Source organism: Rhamphochromis longiceps, linkage group LG7, assembly GCF_057381845.1.
Source record: "Rhamphochromis longiceps isolate RC_006_pf linkage group LG7, R_longiceps_female_GT1.1, whole genome shotgun sequence".
Taxonomy (NCBI): Eukaryota; Metazoa; Chordata; class Actinopteri; order Cichliformes; family Cichlidae; genus Rhamphochromis; species Rhamphochromis longiceps.
In genome coordinates, this window is record NC_140563.1 from 49,407,589 (window position 1) to 49,427,758 (window position 20,170).

Genomic DNA, 20,170 nt, shown 5'->3' on the forward strand with positions numbered 1-20,170 from the left:
AATGAGAGACTGAAAAGATTTGTTCAGGGGCAGGAAAAGAAAAACAAACAAACATAGAAACAGAAAGACCATTACTACTTTTTATCTGTTTTCAGCCATTTGACAGATGCTCTGAGACAATAACTCCTTATATCTCCAAGCTGGATGCCCATCATCACTGGGAATAAAGAATCCAATAGTAACTCTTGTATTTCTGCGTGTGTGAAAGCGTCATCTCTAGCTGCTATTACCAGAAAGAATGCATTAGGTGTCATTCCAGCTCTGCCCAGTGCATGTTGTCTTGTCTTGTTTTGTGCACTCCACTGAAAATTAAAGAAGCTGTATCAACAAAGCAATCTACCAGCACTTTTAGAGACTATTTCATTCTCATTAAATTAAACAAGCTAACGTGTTAAAATCAAGAGGCAGCAAATCAAATACACAATGCTGCTCTCATTAGCCATGTTTACACGTGCAAAATGTAAATCTAATTAAAACCTGTAATATAACGTCATTGTTTACATAGAAACTAAACCAAGTGATCTGACCATTACCTGCATTTACACACATCCAAGCATTTGACAAGCGCAGAATAGTCTAACTTTCTGGAAAACAGTAGAAGCAGTTGTCTTTTCCAATGTAAACAAACGCCGCATGTCACAGATTTCAGCTTCTCCCCTCTCTAACATTTGTGAAGTTTGTGTTATTTTTCCTTTTTGAACAGACCTTCAACTTGTTTTTGTTGTGTTGATGTAACAGACATGTAGAGCAAGAATAATTTCACCCTGAACACTGGAAGAACTATTTACATACAGATCAAACCGATTAACAATTGGAAATTTTAATCACCTTAAAGGAGCATGATCACATAACAATCTTCAAATTGGCATGTTTACACTTCTTTTTAATGCAGACAGGTTTTTAATGAGGTTGCTTGTGCCCATGTAAACAAGGCTATTGACATTAATTTACATTAATACTATTTTTTTCCTTGATCAGAAATAATGTCAAAAAAAGAGGAGGGGGCATTTAAACTAGGGCTGCCACAAACGATTATTTTGATAGTCGACTAGTCACCGATTATTTTTGCGATTAGTCAACTAATCAGATCATCATCCATTGGACGTAAAACGTACAGCTTATTGCACCAGCAACATCTGCTCTTATATAACTATCATTAGCTTACAGCTTTAAGTGTTTAAGGTATGTGGTAACTAAAAATAAAGACAAGATGATAGTTTATTAAATTTTAATGAAATTTGCAGATTGTTTCGGTGAAGTTTAATAAACTCCTTGCTATCTAAAATATAACAGGACACCGGAGTAAATTCTCGAGCATCTCACACTTCTGATAATCAGTTGTCTGCTTGATGTTTATTCAGCTGTGTAAAAACGATAACTTTAGTCTCAGCCAAACCAATTTACTCAGGAACAAATAAAATACTAAAAAAAAAAAAGCCAAACAATAACATTTTTAAGTTATCTAAGTGACTTATATATGTTTAACCTGAGTAGCGAAAGACGGCGGTGGGTTTGAAAACGATTTGCTGGGAGTCCAGTGTTCTCACCGGCTCTAGTGAGCCTTGCCCTCAGCTAACTATCGAGCTAGTGGGTAACAGACGTCTCCGAAAACGTCGGAGCGCTTTGAAAATATGTGGTGTCCTGATAAACTGAGCAGATATTTGAGGTTTACACAGCTACATTCTCACCTGAAAATATGTTAAACGTTTATTTTGTGACCCAGAAAGAATAATAAGAGTAATATCAAAACTAAGTAGCTGCCGCCATTGTTGGAAACTGAGCTGGGCTGCGCTATGAATTCTGGGACACAGTTTCTTCTTCTTCGGGGTTTAACGGCAGCTGGCATCCTTGTACATGCAGTGCTGCCATCTTCTATTTCAGTCCGTTATTACACTCTTAAATCCTGCCACTTATTCCTGCGTTTTTTGGGATCTTACAAAGCTTCAAACGACGCGTCGACTATTAAATCAGTCGTCGACGATTTTGATAGTCAACGTAATCGTGACTAGTCGACTAATCGTGGCAGCCTTAATTTAAACAAGTAATTCCTTTTTTCCATTTCATATTCAAACATAGGACTTAAGAGTCAAAGCTAAGTGAAATCTTGAAATCTTATTTTTCAAAATGAGACAACTTTTTTTGGTCCATTTTTTGGGGCTTTTTAAAAAACTTTGCATTTCTTGATCATGCGGTTGAAGCGAATCGCAGGAAATGTGAGAGGGGGAAAAAACAAAACAAACAAACAAACAAAACCACAGAATCGACATGCAGCAAGGAGTCTGCTTAGATCCCAGGGTACTCCAAGCACAGCTTGGCCAACGTCGACCCCTTAAGCATCAAGCATTTTTTACATTTATATTTTTTGTTAAATGCACACACTACAAACAAGGCGGGAGTTACACTGTGTTGCAAAAACAGATTAACTGCAGCCGAAACTTATATTTAAATTAAACTGAAATTTCTTTGCTGGCATCTAAGACATTATAATTTGTTGCTCTCTCACTGGTATAGGCTGTAAAAGTGGGCACTAAACTCTCCCTCTTTCATTTGTGCAGTGATGCATCCCAGCCAACACGGCTCCGACGTTCCATCTGTGCCTCACAGGAAGTGTTTCAGCAGGCTGGTAGTGCTATATTTACTGTGTGCTACATTAACTGCATCACCCTCAGTGGGTCGATGAGTATGGAAACGATATCTTTTGTAACTGCCATGACAAGGTGAGACACTTTTTAACCCTACTGTGAAAATGCAGTTCAAGATTCATCTGCCTGTCGTATGTCACATGGGACAGGGTGGTGGAAGACCATTCTCTGAAACAACACACTCCTCCCTGTGCAGCTTCCCTAGCATTACACTAAGGCCTATGCTATTCTGTATGCATGTATCTGCCAGCTAAATATGCAACCTAAACACAGCTGCATCAAATTGACATGATCTTTGGTGACCTCTATGGTGCAAATTAAAGTTCACCAATGACCATTTTCACATCTGCCACTACCACCTGAGATGCTGCTATAACTGATCACATATGGAGAGGAAGGAAGGAAAAAGTGAAACGGCGAGAAGGGAGCTAAAATGAGGAACACATTTTCAGCTGCACTGAAGTCAAGCGTGTAGGTGTGGGGAGTGGGAGTTAAACACAGTAAGTGTGTATGTGAAGTAGTTCAGTGTGTATCGAGGGTGGCAGCAGACTGACGAAGCTAAACACCATCCTCTGGGAGTTTCGCTCATTCTGGCAGAGTTACCAAATCCAGGGAGTTACCGTGCCTCAACACATACACTCACAAACAATTTATCTTGGCAGTTTGGCTCTGATAATCCTCATACAGTACAAAGTGGGGGAAGGGACTTCCCAGCAGACTTTATAAACAAGCCAGACACAGCCACAGCTTAGGGGCTCTGTTCGAAAGCATGGGCCTCAAAACAAATGAGCAACTGTATTGAGATTGACCATCTTTCAATCATCCTTATTCAAGGTGAACATTTAAGGCTACAAGTAGATATTTTCTATCATTGTTTTAGTGCACAAATATGACAAACCTTTTTGTGAGCAACACCACGTTATCAAAAGGTGATCAATTTACAGTTGTATAAGCCACACTAATAAATGAAATTTATCCTTTAAGGATATATTTAAAACAACAACAACAACAACAACAACAAAAATCTATGTGGTGTGGTACCCACTCCAGATGCCATGCACATCAAGCCATAACACTTTTAGGCTTTCAGCTAGCCCTCATTTCTGTACTATACATTTCAAGCTTTCCATTTGACAGAATGCATTATTCCACGCGTTTCTCTTGCTCTCTTTTGAAAACCCTGTTTATTATTTAAAAGTGTGTGCGAGCCCATATTATCATGCAGGACATAAAGCTGTCTGACCTAGCACAGGAAACTGCTCCATCACCAGCACACACACACAGCTGGAAAGAACCCAAATTTCTCCCCCACTCTTTGGAAACACACCCAGACTAGAGTAAGACCTGCACGGCGAGGAGCCTCTGTCCGACTAAACCTATCGACCCGAACAGCTAGAGGGGTCCAAATTACAACGCAACGGTAACTCTGCGCCAATAAATAATAAAATAAAAATACCACCTCCACCATCACAGGCCTGCTAGGAAAGAATGCTAACGATACTTAGTGTAAAACATTCTGACTACCAAAGTGTGGGGTCCAGGGGAGCAGCTGAGCCCATGTGAATTGTTTAATAAAGGACAGTGAAACGCAGAAACAGTCGTTTAACAGTGCACAGCAGCGTCTGTGCAGACTCCCCCGCTCAATGGCAACATGCTAGCAAAACAGAGCCGAGCCTCACTGAACACACAGCGAGAAAGACACCGATATGAAGAAGCCGCCACGGATAAACACCGTCGCTGAAATGCAAACCAAGTTGATTATATCACCGCTTACCCTCTCTTTGATGAAATTGTGATATTTAAACAGAACACGGTGAAAGCAGGACAACGGTTTTCGCTATTTTTCCTCACGGTGGGGTTTATCTCTCTGCGCTTGTCGTCCCCGCGTCGTCGCTCCGCCCAGCCGCCATCATCCTCACTTGGGTGCGGCAAACGGCCTAGTCCGTCCCTCGCTATTGGTCGTCTGGGAGCACATGTTAACCCATTGTAGCCGCTGATTGGAGGGCGAGTTATCGGCCCGCCCCGCAGAAATGGCTGGATTTATATTTCAGTGTTGAAACTTAAAGCCTATTAAAACGAAGGGTACGCACCTGAAACCTGTCGCAAATGTTTATTTTTAATCAGCTTTACTCACAGCTACACTGCAGTGTAATTTTATTAAAATATATGCTGCAAATGTCATGTAACTCACTTCAGTCCCAGCTTATATATTTTGGGAGCAGCACTGTATCACTTGCTACTCTTGACCTCCCAGGATTGTGCCATTGGATGCTTCACTGATCATGGTTAATGATGGTTTGTGGTAATATTCATTCATAACTTCCTCTGAGTGTGCTTGAAAAACAGTGGCACAAAAAAAACCCATACTGAAAATGGTGCATGTTTTTAGAACAGTAGTGGAAGTTTGTGATCATGTTGTGATTTGATTACATAATTTAAACATGCATTTGCTCATTCTCAGAACTCATTCAAGTGCACCAAATATATTAAGTAGTGATGATCTCTTGTAGGCTAAACATGAGGTAAGTAGAGGAGTTCGCTAAGGTTACTCTTGATTCTTTGCATCCAACAAAACTGTTGGTGCAATCAGCAAACTTGCAGTCATATTGATTTGATGATGATACCATGGAGGCCACTGACAGGGAGTGGGGTTAACAACAGTCATTGTAGGGTATATCTGTCGACAATCGGACACATTGGAAAGCTGGCAGCCAGGGGGCGCAGTTAACTCATTTGGGATAACTGCAGCAGGCTGTTTTTTCTATACAGTCTATGGCAGTAGATGTGAGGGCAATGGTTCATGTAAACATATTGACATGTTCACTATTTGCCACTAGATGGTACTGCTTTGTCAGACTTCAGGCAGACACCTGCTGCAGAGCAATACTGGTTTGCAGCGCTGGTAGGGCATAACATTAGAGTGTTCAAGGTATTCAGAAACATTTCTAAATGAGATTTGAAATTGACACTGTGCTGTTGTGTGGCACAGATGACTGTTTCTATTACTGCGGTCCAGTGTAAAATTAAAAGAACACAAACATATATAATCTAGCACCACATACTTACTGTAGCCTTGCTGCCTCAGGCAAACATATCAGCTGCCTTAGTTGTTTTGGTGTTCATAACTAGGCGTTGAATTCAGAGAAGTACCTAGGCTTTGTAAAACAAATACCATGCGTTTCATTGTGCATGGCTTATTAGAAAAGGAAAATAAGAACAAAAAGTAAATACAGAGGAGAGACCAGCTAAATAAGGAGCCCAAAAAACTCCTTTCCTCTTTCACTTCTGCACACCTGTGATAAAATCACACATGAATTCAGCATTCAAGGGTCCAATTTCCCACAGACTGCTTACCAGATGACTAAAAAAGTCACAAGAAAAGCTCACTTCTCTGCCACATGTTGTTATTATTATCATCATTTTTATTTCAGCACCATGAAGTGTACCAGTCACGCTCTTCAACTGCTCTTGTACTGATATTATAGATCACATGGTTACGTTTTTTACGGCTTAATTTCTTTAGAATTGCACTACTTAGCATTTGAATGTAAGAACAAGCCCAGCAAAACATTCTGAGTTTGCTGGGCTTACTTTCAATGCAAATGGACCACTGGCAGAGCTGGCTTCTGACTCTTGTGGCGTTAATCCTGTCCCGTACCAGTTGACACACACACACACACGCACTCTCCTCTTTACTGATCTCAGACCAGCACTGGCCCTTCCACTGTTGGGAATAATTGCGGTCTGCCTTGTAGCATGGATACACCGACGAGGGACTCTAAATATATCCAACCAGTGTGTCTGAAGGGCTTGGGCATGAAGATCATATACTTACACTGGAAAGCTACACCTTGCTCTATTAATTTTTCTGCTCTATTGTGTGCCAGTGTGTGTAAGTATATGTGCATCTACTTAGTGCTCTGACACTCACTCTCTTGCTTTTTTCATTTCATGCAATCATTTGATATTCCTATCAACAGCAACAGGAAAATAAGATTCTTTAATCCATATATCGGTCTTTTTTTAACACTAACAAACATAAGTTTGGACGTCTATTTAAACAAGGTGAGGCAGACAAGCTCAGAAAGACCTAGAAAAACAAGCATTAGTAAATCTAATATGATGTAAAATGCAGGTCTTTTAAGTGATAGCAAATCACTCGAGCTGCAGCATTACATTTAAGTTAGCATACATTCCTCCTCCTGGGTCACCTGTTTTCTCTTAGAAGCACATGTCACAGAGTGAGTGAAGATAAACCCAGCTGCTTTTCGTATTCATTTCAGGGCAGCACTGGCCGTCCCCTTTTAACTACAGCCAGCCTTCAGCTCAAAGCTCTCAAATCACCGGGGGCTGATATGAAAATAAACAATTTGTAGTTGAGCAGAAGATGCCTGGAAGCGCTGGCATGTTTAAGGGTACAGCCTAACCAACGACTTGCAATAAAGGACATTAGAGGCTTACTGCAGCTCAGCTGGGCAGGTAAAGTTCTTGGCATTTGTTGCTCAGTGAACCCACAAAGTAGTTACAGAGGTGTACTGTGATACTGTTCTATCTTGTAGCAGCAGCAATCTGTCGTTGACTCAAAGATGGTATTGTTTTCAGCTTGCGGTGCCATGGAAAGCCCCACTCCCTCCTTCTCTGTCCTGCACAACAAGACAAGGGTCAGTCTGTCTTTCCCTCTCCAGTGTGTTTTCAAGTCACTTCTCCCTCAGGAAAATATTGTGTAACCTTTGAACTTTGGCAGTGATCTTTTGAACCCTGGCAGTGATCTTTTGAACCCAGTGGTCCCACCTACAGATGGATTATTCACAAGGATGTTAACAAAAATAAAGACAATACGTGAAAAGCAGTGCAAGACTGTGAAACTTTAAAATAATATCCACAGATATAATTAGTTACATACATCAGTTAGACGCGGCTGCTGAGCCAGGTCAGTCTCTGTTAAAGTATAATGAAATATCATTAAAATATACAAATCAGTCACCTATTACTGTATAGTAAACATCCGGACTATGATCTTCCTTTGGGAGCTGCCTATTATGGTTTAAAGCTGAAAAAGAACAAATGAAACATTCATAAAAGGATAATAAAAGTGCAGCTGTGATTATTTGTTTGTGGATGACATTTGGAAACATGAGCACAATACTACACATAATATTTTGATTTTGTATTTTTATGGAGGGCTGATTTACATAAACCTAAGTAAACAAGTACCTCAATGTTACTTTTCATGACTGAGTTCGAGTAGGTCTGCTAGCTCTATCTATCTATGCATTTAAAAGTAGGGAGCTGGAACTGAAGTGACAATGCACACTGTATAAATATCAATCAAAACATATTAAAATATAATAAATAAGAAGATATTTTAGTATTTTTGAGTTGTTTATCTTTTGTTATTGTGTGTCTGCATGTGTATATATGTGGGAATGTGAGTTTTTGTAATGTGTTTTACATGCCCAGGAACTGCACAAGGAAATTACCTGGCAGCTAAACGTGATACACTACATCTTTTCCTTTTATGTAATTAATGTATTTTGGTTCCTGAAAGAAATAAATGAACAGAAACAGAAACAACATTCCAGATCTCCTATTTAACATATCCTGAGTAACCCATCTAATACATAATTTTATTTATTTATTTATGTTATAAATTAAATTAAAGTTTTTACTAGCAGTATAAAATATTGTTAATACAATATCCGAGTATGTGCAGTAAATGTAAGGTGCGATAGGATTTATTTAAAAAGTGTATTTAATTTTTTTAAGTACAGTATTTCAAAATGATAGTCTTTTCAGTCTAGACAGGTCGCCTGGAAGAAAAGAAAAAAGAAAAGAGGAGCCTGTCTGAATGTGGCTGTGCGCTCTCTGGAGATACCTTGTCTTCTCGCCGCCTCCCTGTGCACCCTCCCCCTGTCTGCTGATATCTCAGCCCGGAGAGTTTTGAATCCACTCTGTGGCCTCAGTCGCCGCCATGCTGAGCTGAGAGAGAGAGCGTCAAGTCAAACTTTGTCACGCTGCCTCAACCCTCATCTCCGTACGCACCGGGAAACGTCCCACAGTGAGTACCTTTAAGTTCAGTGAAATGTTTAACCTGCGGCTATCTGCTCGGTGAAAGTAGCATCTGTGTTTTTTGTCCCCCTCTCTAAAACGCGGAGTGATTCAGGGCTGTAGCCTCGCGGCTCCGTACTCGTGCGTGCCGTCGCAGACTTCAAGCTCAGCTGCACTTGTTGCGCTGTAGCTGAAACCCCAACAGAGACAAAGGGAGGTGTGGAAAATGCATCGTTTTAGTGTTTTACTTCTAAGCCATTTTTTAAAACTCCAGCTTTCGGCTTTTACATTACTCTCTCTCGACGTTTCAGAGCAGAAAATAAGATGTTAGCAGCGGGCGGCTCTGGAGTCCATGCTGTCTTTTAATCGCAAAAACCCTCCTCTGTACTTCATTATCTCTTGTCCCCCAGCTCACACGCATTTTTTTAAAAGTATTAAACTGTTATTTTAAAATGCCAGTCTGGCACCTTAGAGGTCAGTCGAGGGTTTTCTACCCTTGGCATGCATAAATCAAGAGTGCGCTTTCACTGCAGCAACAAAAGCCCTTTATTGACAGCGCTGAAGCACACAGCCACGTAACCACAGTTTATATGAAGAGCACCCAAATGTCACCGAGTGAAATAAAGACCTGCAGCATGCACTCTGAGGCCTCTTGGGGGAGTTTTAGGAGTTCTCCAAGTTTCAGGGCATGTTGTACTACCAAGACTGGGGAGGGTCGGCAGTGACCTGCGCATGGGTTTCATCAGGAGAGCGTTTTCACCTGCATGCATGTCTAATCTTAGGTGGTGAGCAGGCTGCACTGAATAATAGGTTATGCTTTTTGTCTTCCTCCTCTCCACATTTGCCCTCTGACCTGGCAGTCCTGCATTTCTCTGTGACTGTTTTTGGTTCTTTGGTGATCCTCCCACGCCTGCTCTTGACCTTCTGTAAGCATGGAGGGAAGGATAGGGACAGGTGGCCTCTCAGACTCAAGTTCTTCTCCTGATGCCAGATGAAAGGACTGAAGGAAAACTAAAGAGGAACTTTAAAAAAATAATAATTGTTGTAATTATTGCCTTAATTATAAGTTAATCTTCCATTTTATGGGCTGGAGGAAAAAGTGTCTGTTCTGAAAACACCATGAAGAGTAGAAAATATGCATGCATGACAAGGTAGAACTAGACAATTTCAACATTTTGGCTCAAAAAAATAATAATTTTTTTTATCTTAGTCTCAACTTACTTTTTTATGTCTAAAAGAATCTATAGGTAACGCAGCAATTGTTAGCTGCAGACTTTAGTACAACAGAAGTTGTTATAAATTGCAGTATTTGTCTTACCTCAATACGTTAATGACTGAATGCCGATCATTTGAGTTATAAACCAGCCCTATGATATTACAATGATTATATACAAGGTTGGTTTACATTGCATAAGCGCTGAAGAATTTTGGAAAGTGCCAGCATCTTGTTTTCACAGCTTTGTTAGTGACTTTACCAGCCCCGCCTCTCTCTTCTCATCGTCCAGCATCGCAGCCTTCCCTGGCGGCTTCAATATGTAATTCTTCTGCCTCGTCGATTTTCATTCCAGAGGTCCTCGGAGGGTCACATTAGGCACGGGGGGCAGACACCCGGATCTTGTCAATATGATGGGCTAGCTGGCACCAAAGCACGCCAGAATCATGTCAGGCAGGGCCTTCAGGGGGGGTTCACAGAACTAGCCAGAACAGGATATTGCTGTGTGATCATTCACCAGCAGTAGACAAATCATTAAACCACTGGCTGCCTGCTGCTGAGTGGGTCAGACATTTCTGTCTGTCACTCTGACTTTCCCTTGGATTAGAGGTTTTAGTTGTGCTTTTTTTTTTTTTTTTTTTTTTTTTTTTTTTTTTTTTAAGGTTTCTAGTGTTTCTTTCTGGGTTTGGAACATCTGCTGGAAAGAAAGGTTAATGTTGCAGAGTTAGTGTTTAGTCTAAAAGCAGTCTGGTTACAGTCATTTAAAAAAAACAACTCTTGTTTATCTCCCCGTACCAGATTAGGATGAGTGATTAGGTCATGTCTCTCTAATTGAAAGCACAGGATTCGCATGTGCTAAGTGAAATCACACAGGACACCGTTGCTTGTTAATGCTAACTGCACACAAACACGCAAACCTATCTTTAGAGTCCTTTAGGAAAGGCAATAATCAATTTAGAGCTGGTTGGGAAATCGGACATTGAGTCAGGAAGCGCTTGGCTGAATGAAAGTTTTGTTTTAAATCTGAACTTTCTGCAGAAATGTCACTTGTTATGGATGTCAGGCCTTATTTAGTTGGATGCCCTGTTTGGGTTTTCAGAACGAGCTCTCGCTGTTTTGCAGAGGAATTTGACAAAAAGTATTGAAATTGGTCCTTGCTGGAGCAGGTCCAGCATTTTTGTATAGGAAGCTTGCAGTAAGCACAAACACAGAGACAGACACACACTGTGTTTGTGTTCACATGCAAACACAACTATTCAGCCACCTTAAAGACAACACTTTTAGACGTGCCACCTTCCTTGGCATACCTGCACTGTATTTAGTATGAATTGAATAAAGTCTTAATGGCTTTTAAGGTGGCCTGAGCAATTAAGCCTTTATTATTTTTCCTTTCACTTGTCTACCAGCTCTTCTCCCTAAAAAGGCACAAAAGAATACCTGCAATTGATCTGGGCAGTGGCACCTTCCCCCTCCTGCTTTGGGAGGTTGGGGGAGTCACCGTAAAAAGGTGTTTTGTCTTTGATGCATAATCCTCATTGTTCTCCCCATCTCATTAACAATACAGTTTTCTTAAGGCAGACGAGAGCGTAAACATGATTCTTCCTTCTTTAAAGCTCAGTCCACACCTGCGTGGCGTTTGGCGTTCATACGTCGCCATTCAAGGAAATATGGGGGACGTGTGTGATGTATGGCTCATTGTTTTGGTCTTGCTGGAGTTAAAGGCTAGGGGTCAGTGGCCAGCTTGTGCTCCTCTGATGTTGAGGTGTGCTCGATGAAATGGACATCTGTGGCGGCCTCCCCCCCTCTTCCTTTGGAAACACCCAACCCCCCCTTCGTGGCACACCCTAGTATCCCTCAGGCTGGAATAATTTCCTTCTGGCTGCAGAGTAGCATCTGGTTCCACATCAGCAGCAGACAGTGGCATGTGTAGGCACTTTTATGTCTGCATGCATGGTACTGGCCATGCATAATGCACTGCTGCATTCCAGAGATCGTGTCACTATTGAATGGTGGTTTTGAGTCGGCGTAGGCGAAGGCAAACACTGGGTGTGAAACTGTGTTCTGTGTCTTTTGTTAAGCACGTTCTGAGAAAATATTCCAATAATAGTCCACACCCTTCAGGGTTTGGCTGCTGTAATGGTTTTCATTCGCCGCTATTGAAGATTGCAAGAGAGTTTAGTTGCAAGTTAGAAAGTGTGACAACCGTAATCGCGATAATGAAACTGTATACAGGAAAGCTGTGAAGATTCCCAAGGTGCTGGCCCCCGCAGCTATGACTGATAATGCTGAGAGAGCAGGAAGCTTAGTGATCCGGCGCTGTCATGCTATCGACAGCTTGTTTGATGTTTTGAAAAGGTTCCCAGCGTTGTGTTCCTGAGAGCAGGGAGCTGGGAGGTAATGGAGTTGGGAGACGACGCCTACATACAGTACATTCTGTCGCTGCGGAGAATATCACGGTGTGACACAGCTGACAAGAGGAGGGCATCTTTCATCTGAGATAAAGTAGTCGTTCTTTTGTCAAATGCTCAGCTGGGTTTGTTTAAAGAGGATAGTTTTTCTTTTGTCAGCCTGACGTCACTCAACGTTTGATAGTTCACTGACTGGATAAACAGGAAGAAGTCCCAGCTCCTCTTATTTATGTCCCCAGGATGCAAACTGTCTTCGCTGTTAACCTACGTGTGGAGTTTTTGTCGCCCGGGGCTGAATAAAGGAGTGCACCGGCTGAACCTGCAGTCCCCATTCACTCCTTAGAGAAGTGGGGGAAGAAAAAAAAAAAAGGGGGGGCTCCTCAACACTCGTCAACAATAGACACACTCCCACAGATGCACACACAGTCACTACCCTAACCTCCCCTTCCCCCATCTTCTCTCCCCTTACCCACCGCCCCCCACAAATTGTCCCCCTCCCCCTCCTCAGCGATTGTGTGCACTGAGGCTTTCCAGAGGCGCGATCTCAGGGCTCTCGCTCTCCGCCGGTGAGCAGTGTTTGACTGCTGCGACAGGGAGGAAAGGGAATACGAGCAGTTTCGCCTTACGCTCAGATGGAGACAGCCTGTCACTGGCATGTGCCAAAGTGAAATAGGTCTTGAATGCGAGCCCTGTCTCTCCAGCCTTTGCAGCATCTTGCGTTCCCTTTTTTTTCCTTCACCTTCAGTGTTGATCATGCTAGATGGAGAGAGAGAGAGACAGATTGCTCTTGACTGGTGAGCAGAGAGGGAGGAGGTGACAGGCTGGTTGTGCTGGATGACCAGATTTTATTATATTTTTTTTAACATCTGTCATGCAAACCTTTCACGACTGTACCAGTAATAACAGTGTGTCTGAGCCACGTTGGAAGAGCTTCTGTACCTGCAGGATCTTCCCACTCAGATTATGGTAAGATTCACGTCGCACACAGCTCCGGCTGTATGCTGCCACCTAACAATGATAGATATCAACAGAATTTTATTTATTTATTTATTGTTTTGGCAATAGAAGATGCCTGTCAAAGCTTGCTCTGTAGGGTGGAGAGAGTGTCCAAAATGGTGCATGCTATTTTTACCCAAATCTCATATGTGAGGTAAATAATTCAATGTGCTGGGTGTGCTGGGGCATGCAGCAAGGGAGTTTCCACATTACCTTATTTGCTTTTTGGCTGTTCACTCTGGCTGTGTGAATTAATGGAGAAACAGAAAAGGACAGTATCTTATTTATGGAAATCGGTGTTTATTGGCAGACGTGGAAAGTGTTCGTCTTCTTACAAGCTGTTCATAAATCTCCCCCCAGGTTGGATATTTAAATTTTCCTGTAGCTTGCCACAAGTTGGTCTCCTTATCTGGGTATGAAATCCTTGTAGAAACAATGCTGGGTTTTAATTTGCTCAATTTAATGTTAATTTGTTTAGACTGCAGGTGGATCACACGTCTTCTCACTTCACTTCAAAGCGTGTCGTTCTTCTAGCTCTGAGCAGGTCCTCTTTCGGCTTTGCATGTGTGGAAACCACCGGTCTTTTGGCATTCGTGTCACTTATGTATGTTTTTATTTATTTCCCTCACCACTAGCTGCTTAAATCTAGCAGCACAGTTACCGAGCCAGGATCGAGGCACTGCATCATTGTTTGCACGAGTAGGAGAAGGCGGTTTAATTTGGGGCTCTGGGTAAGGAACTCCTCGCTTTTGCAAGAAAACACCAAATGGGTCCAGCACCACAGTGGGCACGAGGTAGTTTCATACTTGAGTGTCTGCCACATTGTGCAAAACTGTGGCCTCTTGCATATTTGGAAAAGTCCAGTGTTGTAAGAAAATGTTATTTTGGAAATACTGGAAGGAAAGCTGACGTTAGATTTATCCTGGTGTCATGGATGAGTTCAGAATTATCAGCGACAACTCTGTTTGTTCTGGAGTCTATTTATCCTTTTTGGAAATAATTTCAACAACAATAACAACAGCATCTGAGGGAGCAGAGGAAATGGCCTCTAAATCGATTACCATCAATTACTTGGTTGTATACAGACAATGCACAAGATGGACTGAAGTTCAGTGAACATCTGTATGAGTGATGAAGGAAATCAATGCATCAGAGAGGGAAAAAAGATGGATGGCAGATGTAAAGTTTAGAGTTCAGGATGGAGGTGAAGAGTAGCTGTTTGCATAGATAAAAGGAGCAGGAAAAGCCACTGTCCACTCACTGACTGGCTGCTACTGGTGCCTCTGGGCTTGAGGCTGATTTACGATTGGATTGGGTGGGGCAGAGACCTTACCTTCACCCCCCCTCATGCACATTTAGCTGCATATGAATTGGTATTTAATGTTTATCTGCTTACAGGAGCTAAGTCCCACTCCTGCAGGTTGTAATCTGTGTCACGTTAACACATAACTGAGTATAATCTATAAATCTGATGTGCTGCTATCATAATCTTTTAAGGTCAGATAAGCTGAGGAGCTAATGCCAGGTTTGGAGATGGAGCATCAGCCAGCGGGACACAGACAGGATACGCCTCATCTGATCAGCTTATTAAACTTTCAGATTCAGAATCCTGGCAGCAAAGTTAATCTGCTGATTTATGATTTATGTGCATATGTAAATGTGCATCATTAGAGGGGCATTATCTAAACATTTTTTTCAATAGATTTGTATGGTATTTTTTAACACCTTGTTGATAATTATCTTTTGACCTTTTCATAAGGATGATTGATGAATTATTCATCCTTTGATCCTGGATTATAACCAGCCCCACTGATTCATAGTGTCTGTTCACTACCCGGTGGGCTCCTTGGTGCACTCTATTTATGCTAGCTAGCTGGCTGGTTGGCTGCTTTGGTAGCTATGGAAACAGTAAAGCTGAACAGACCAGGCCTTGCTTGGCTAATTGTGAGCAAGTCAAGTGTGTCTGCAAAAGTCAGATGTTCCCCAGCACGGACTACATGTAAGATGGTTTTTGGGGTTTAAAAAAAATTTTCTCCACAAAATTTTTGTCTTTTGGAGCCAAAGATGTGCTGAACTTTTTCACCCAAGAGAAACTGAGATGCCTGTTAATATTCTGAAGATGTCATTGGTCAAAAATGCATAGCTGTGTCTTTAAATTACATAATTTTGCTACATCTGAAATGGATGGCAGTTCTTTTTTTTTTTTTAATTGACTGTTAAAACACATCTTACATTTGAATACATTTCTGAAATGGTGACTATATATGGTGTCACCCATTGAATTACTGTTACTGAATTACTATTATAAAGGTTAGCAGTTGTCAGTTTTGTTTTGTTTTTTATTGAGATAAGTGACCAAACCAAGTCAAAGTGTTAAGCTAGCTGTTATTCAATGCCTATATAAATACAAAGTGGAAACTAGAGTTAAGGCTGTAGCTCATCTGTTTAAAGGTTTATTGGATTGTGCATTTAGAGACATTCGTCTGCATGCCTTGATTGTAATCAGTAGTACTCATGAGGTACTGCTGACTTCCTATCAGCTTGAAGCAATCTGGCAGTTCTCCTCTGACCTCTGGCATCAACAAATGAACAACAGTGCCGGATTCAAGTTCACTAAAATCACCTTCTCATGCAGCAAGTTATCTTGCCCATGTCGGCATGCCAATTTAAAATAAATATAAAAAGAAAATCAACTATAGTATGTTTGTTGTGGGTGTGAAATGATTACGATAGACCAAAACAGCATTTTTATAAACATGTCTATTTCTGGTGTAATGTCAAATATTTTATCTTGGGAGTCTACAAGGATCAACTTGCTTGGAGTCACCCCCAAGTGGTCATTTGAGGAACATTTGAGGAACTGCGGGTACCCGATTGTTTTTCTCATTTCCGATGATTTACTCTAACCCAATGTTGTTGTTGTTGTTTTTTTAACCTCTCTTGTAGACGTGTACTGCGACCTTAGCCCCGGGCGTCTCGCTCAACCGTTTCAGCTGTGTGAAGGAACGTGAAAAGAAGATTTAATGAATCAGTATTCGCTAGCCGACGTGATGACGGACAAGTAAGTGACTTATTGTTATTTCTCTGGAGAGCACGTTCATGTGTAGGCGTGCAAAGAGCTCACAGTAATCAGGCGTTTTGTTTGAGTGAGAAGTAACCAGATGATGCTTGTTCTTGTGGTTATTTTGCTTTGCACCAGCTTGTAGGCATTCCTGTAAGTGTGTTAACCGTGCAGAATTCAAGGAGGAATGGGTTCAGATAGCGCAGAGAGATGTTTGATGTGGTTTACGGTAAGCAGTGTTGGTAAAAAGACAGTCTGCTTGGCCCCTGTAGATGTATGTCATTTGCATCGGGGGCTGATTTGCATTTTCGTTCGCTGTGCTGGTATGTTGCTGTTGCTGCTAGCAGCTCTTTATTTCCCTCACAAAACACAGTCGTTTAAAGGGTTTTCAACCTTTTTCATGCTGCCTCTTCTTTTGCTTATTCTTTGTGTTCTTAATTTTGTTTCCCTTCCCCCTTTTCATTTTGCAGGTTTCTATCTATACTTGTCTGTCTCCTTTTTGTCTCTTTTGTCCACTTGGCCTTTGCTTCTCACTCCAGTGTTTGTTGGATTTGATCTGCAGAGATCTATAGAGAATTTGGGTGCAGTAGGAAAAATAATCTGCTGTCAGCAATCATTATAGGCGGAATAAGTGGTGCAGGTCAGTCAGCTGAAAGGGATGCGCACAAAAACTGCATAAAATAGGTCAAACAAGGCCCAAACTATTATGTGCTCGAGTTTACCAATTTCTCTTTCTGTTTTATAAAGCGACAGAGGGTTATATGCACAGAGTACAGTTGATAAGATTATGTTGTTAGCTGTGGGTCAGCAACTCCAGCATCTCTCCACTTATTGCTAATGCACCTGTTAACCCTTTTGAAAGTGCAACAGGAAAAGGGAGGTGTGGATCTGGTGAATCACGCTGTCTTTATATGAAGCAGGCCTTCGGGTGTCTTCCCTGGTTAACACTGGCGCTCTGTAATGTCAGCTTAAAATATGCATTTAGTTTAGTAAATCCAAATAATCCTATATTTGCCCAGAAGGGAATTTCCCTTGCAAATTAGAAGGTTCCCTCAAGGATGCATTGCAATTTTTGCCGAGCCAGACGTTTTTATAATGATTTGGATGCGGTATAAAGAAGAGAAGATATTCTTGGAAACTTTATTTTGAAAACAAGACGTGGCAGAGTTTTTATTAAGCCTCTGCTGCACGGAATCAATTGTAGCGAGGAACGGGGAGTTTCTAAGTAAGAGATGATGATATTGACAAGCTGGATGAAAGGTATCCCAGCAACCAGAAAGTGGTGGTGGTGGTGGGAGGGTAGCTTATTGTGTGCTAGATGCTCGCCCGTGTTGTAGGATGATTGTTTGACTGGGATGAATGATAAATGTTATGTTGAAAGGAAGTGAGGGGAAAAGTTGGAGGACGTGCCCCCCGATGGTGACGGCGAACAAAGCCTCCCTCAACATGGGTCTACTTAAGATTCACACAAAGGCAGAAGAAGATGGCCACTTATTTTCTCTCCAACACACACACACACACACACACACACACACACACTTTTTTTTTTCTTAGTTCACTCATGAGCAAACATTTACACATAGCTGGATACCAGTGGACATTCCTGCAGATGTGTGCATTCCACTTGGTATTCCCAAAGTCAAGCTGGCCTCTGGAAACGTGTTTTTTGGATTATTTATAATTTTCTGGCATTTGTTTAATCGAAGAGCTCTGATCTGTGTTTTCCAATCAGATTTTCTGCTTGAGTCAGAAGCTGATTATCCATCTGTACATTTGCTCTAGTATCCTCAGACACGAACATGTTTCAGTTGCTGGATTTTCCTTTGGTACCAGGATGCTCTGGGATGAGGAAAGGTTCTAAAGCCAGATTTGCTCCCTGGTGCTTGGAGGCATTTTTTTTTTCCTGGTTAAATTCAAGCCTGCATAATCCCTTACAACACACTGTTTTGTGTGTGTGTGTGTGTGTGTGTGTGTGTGTGTGTGTGTGTGTGTGTGTGTGTGTGTGTGTGTGTGTGTGTGTGTGTGTGTGCTAAAGTCTAGAGTCTATGTTCTGTTCACTCTGTGTATATTGAGTAAACAGGAATTTCACCTATTTTCTTTTCCCTCTTAAAAGAGTTGCATCAGGGTTGAATATATTACATCACATAGGAAGGACAAAGAGAAGCACAGTGCCTCAAACACACTCCGATACAGACAGAAGTGCGCTGAGTGTAAGCTCTTCATTGGGAATTGCATCTCCATCTGGTGCCTCTGGTCTTTAAGGAAAATGGGGACAGCAAGATAAAAAAAAAAAAAAAAGCATTGTTCCTTAAGCCCTCAAACCATACTATCCGCTTTCTTTATGTAACTGTTCCTGTCTTGTTTTCCATAAGGAGATTCCTCCTACTCATTTTTCCTTGCCCTTCGCATCTGTTCTCTTCCCTTTCTACAACCACTGTGTGAATTTGCTCTCTCTCTCTTAGCAAAGCCATTTTTCCCTCTCTCCCTCTGTTGCTACCATTTTCCTTCCATCCCCCACCTGTGGTGGTGTTTGCTGACAGCCTTGTCAGAAACTTTGGATGTTTATAGATGGACAGTAATGGTAGCTGCACAGTGTGCATGTGCACGAGGTTGACACATGCACATTGACAGTGTGGTGTCTATTTATGCGCTTTGCTTATCTGTGTCTAGGCCCCATGTGTGTAATCATGTCAGTCTCAGGGGAGTGAGGATGCAAGCTGGTTATATGCTTAATGGCTGCTTACAGTAAAAACCACAGTGGCACCAGAAATGTGCTAAATGTTGCAGCCTTGTGAGTAAAGATATTTAAGGGCACACCACTCTGCAATTTGACTTCTTTATTGGATATTTATTATTAAATGTTTTCTAGTTTCCTCCAGCCACCTGAATAAAACAGGGGATAATACTGGTCTTTGCTTGTGGAAGTTTGTGCACAATTTGATGAAGTTCAGAAGAAGAATCCTGATGACTTAAAAAATGGCCAGACCTTCCGTCCAGGGTGACATTTGTGGGTTTGAGGAAATTGTTTCAACAACTGTGGGATGAACTGACAATAAATTTGCGCAGAAATTTGTTTCCTTTTCAGGATGAACAGTTGCCAATTTAATGATCCCTTCATTTTTCCTTTTTGCCCACCAGTTGGATTTATCACATACTTCAAAACTAATAACACTTCCATCAGCTGCACTTTGTGGTAATTGCAAATGTTAGCAGAAAAACATACCAAACTGCTCGGAATAAGCATTTTTACCTTGGGAAATATGTTAGCATGTGGAAAGGAGCTATTCAGAGTAGCTTTGTGCCAAACCTGTGTGTAACCTAATAAACTTTGTTTGATGACTCACCAAAAGCCACTTGCATGACTGGAGAGTTACTGTGTACTTTTATGAATGGGAACCAAAGCTGATAAGGCATGCCATAGACATCTGAGATACTTAAAATACAACTTTGGGTTTGGCTTGAACTTTTTACTCGTTGAACTTCTTGCCAGTTTAAACTTTTATGACACATGCACTATGTGGGGGGAGAAAAAAAAGCTACTGGGCCACATTACACCTACAGGAGCTGCTCAGCCATAGAAAGCCATTGCATGAAGATCCCGGTGCACAGATTTTTTTGCCAATGTTAATGAGTCTAACAGAGCACGGGCAGTTTTTACACACTTGGCAAACCTCATTCTGTATCTTTTGCACAATCTGACAATTCATGGCTTTTGAAATTCTTCCACAGACAGTTGATTGTGTAATAACAGTTGATTTGTGTAATAACAGTTGATTGTGTAATAACTAGAAGGGAAGAAATT

The 20,170-nt window shown here is 41.5% G+C and overlaps 2 protein-coding genes across 16 annotated transcripts in view; one reads left to right on the plus strand and one right to left on the minus strand.

Annotated features, from left to right (window-relative positions):
- The window catches only part of add1 (adducin 1 (alpha)), a 28,877-nt gene extending 24,311 nt beyond the window's left edge, over positions 1-4,566 (minus strand). For all 8 annotated transcript variants that reach the window (XM_085414039.1, XM_085414045.1, XM_085414038.1 and 5 more), the window contains exon 1: positions 4,417-4,566. The gene's annotated coding sequence lies outside the window, so the exon portion shown is untranslated. The remainder of the gene's footprint in view (positions 1-4,416) is intronic.
- A 3,981-nt stretch (positions 4,567-8,547) lies between these two features.
- Positions 8,548-20,170, plus strand: part of sema4d (sema domain, immunoglobulin domain (Ig), transmembrane domain (TM) and short cytoplasmic domain, (semaphorin) 4D) — a 44,955-nt gene continuing 33,332 nt past the window's right edge. For 6 of the 8 annotated variants that reach the window (XM_085414052.1, XM_085414054.1, XM_085414053.1 and 3 more), the window contains exons 1-2: positions 8,548-8,700; positions 16,254-16,368. In XM_085414052.1, coding sequence (XP_085270178.1) covers positions 16,331-16,368 — 38 coding nt within the window. In that variant the 5' untranslated portion in view covers positions 8,548-8,700; positions 16,254-16,330. Of the gene's footprint in view, positions 8,701-12,865; positions 13,278-16,253; positions 16,369-20,170 lie in introns of those variants that run through there. The other 2 variants (XM_085414047.1, XM_085414050.1) reach the window with 2 other exon arrangements.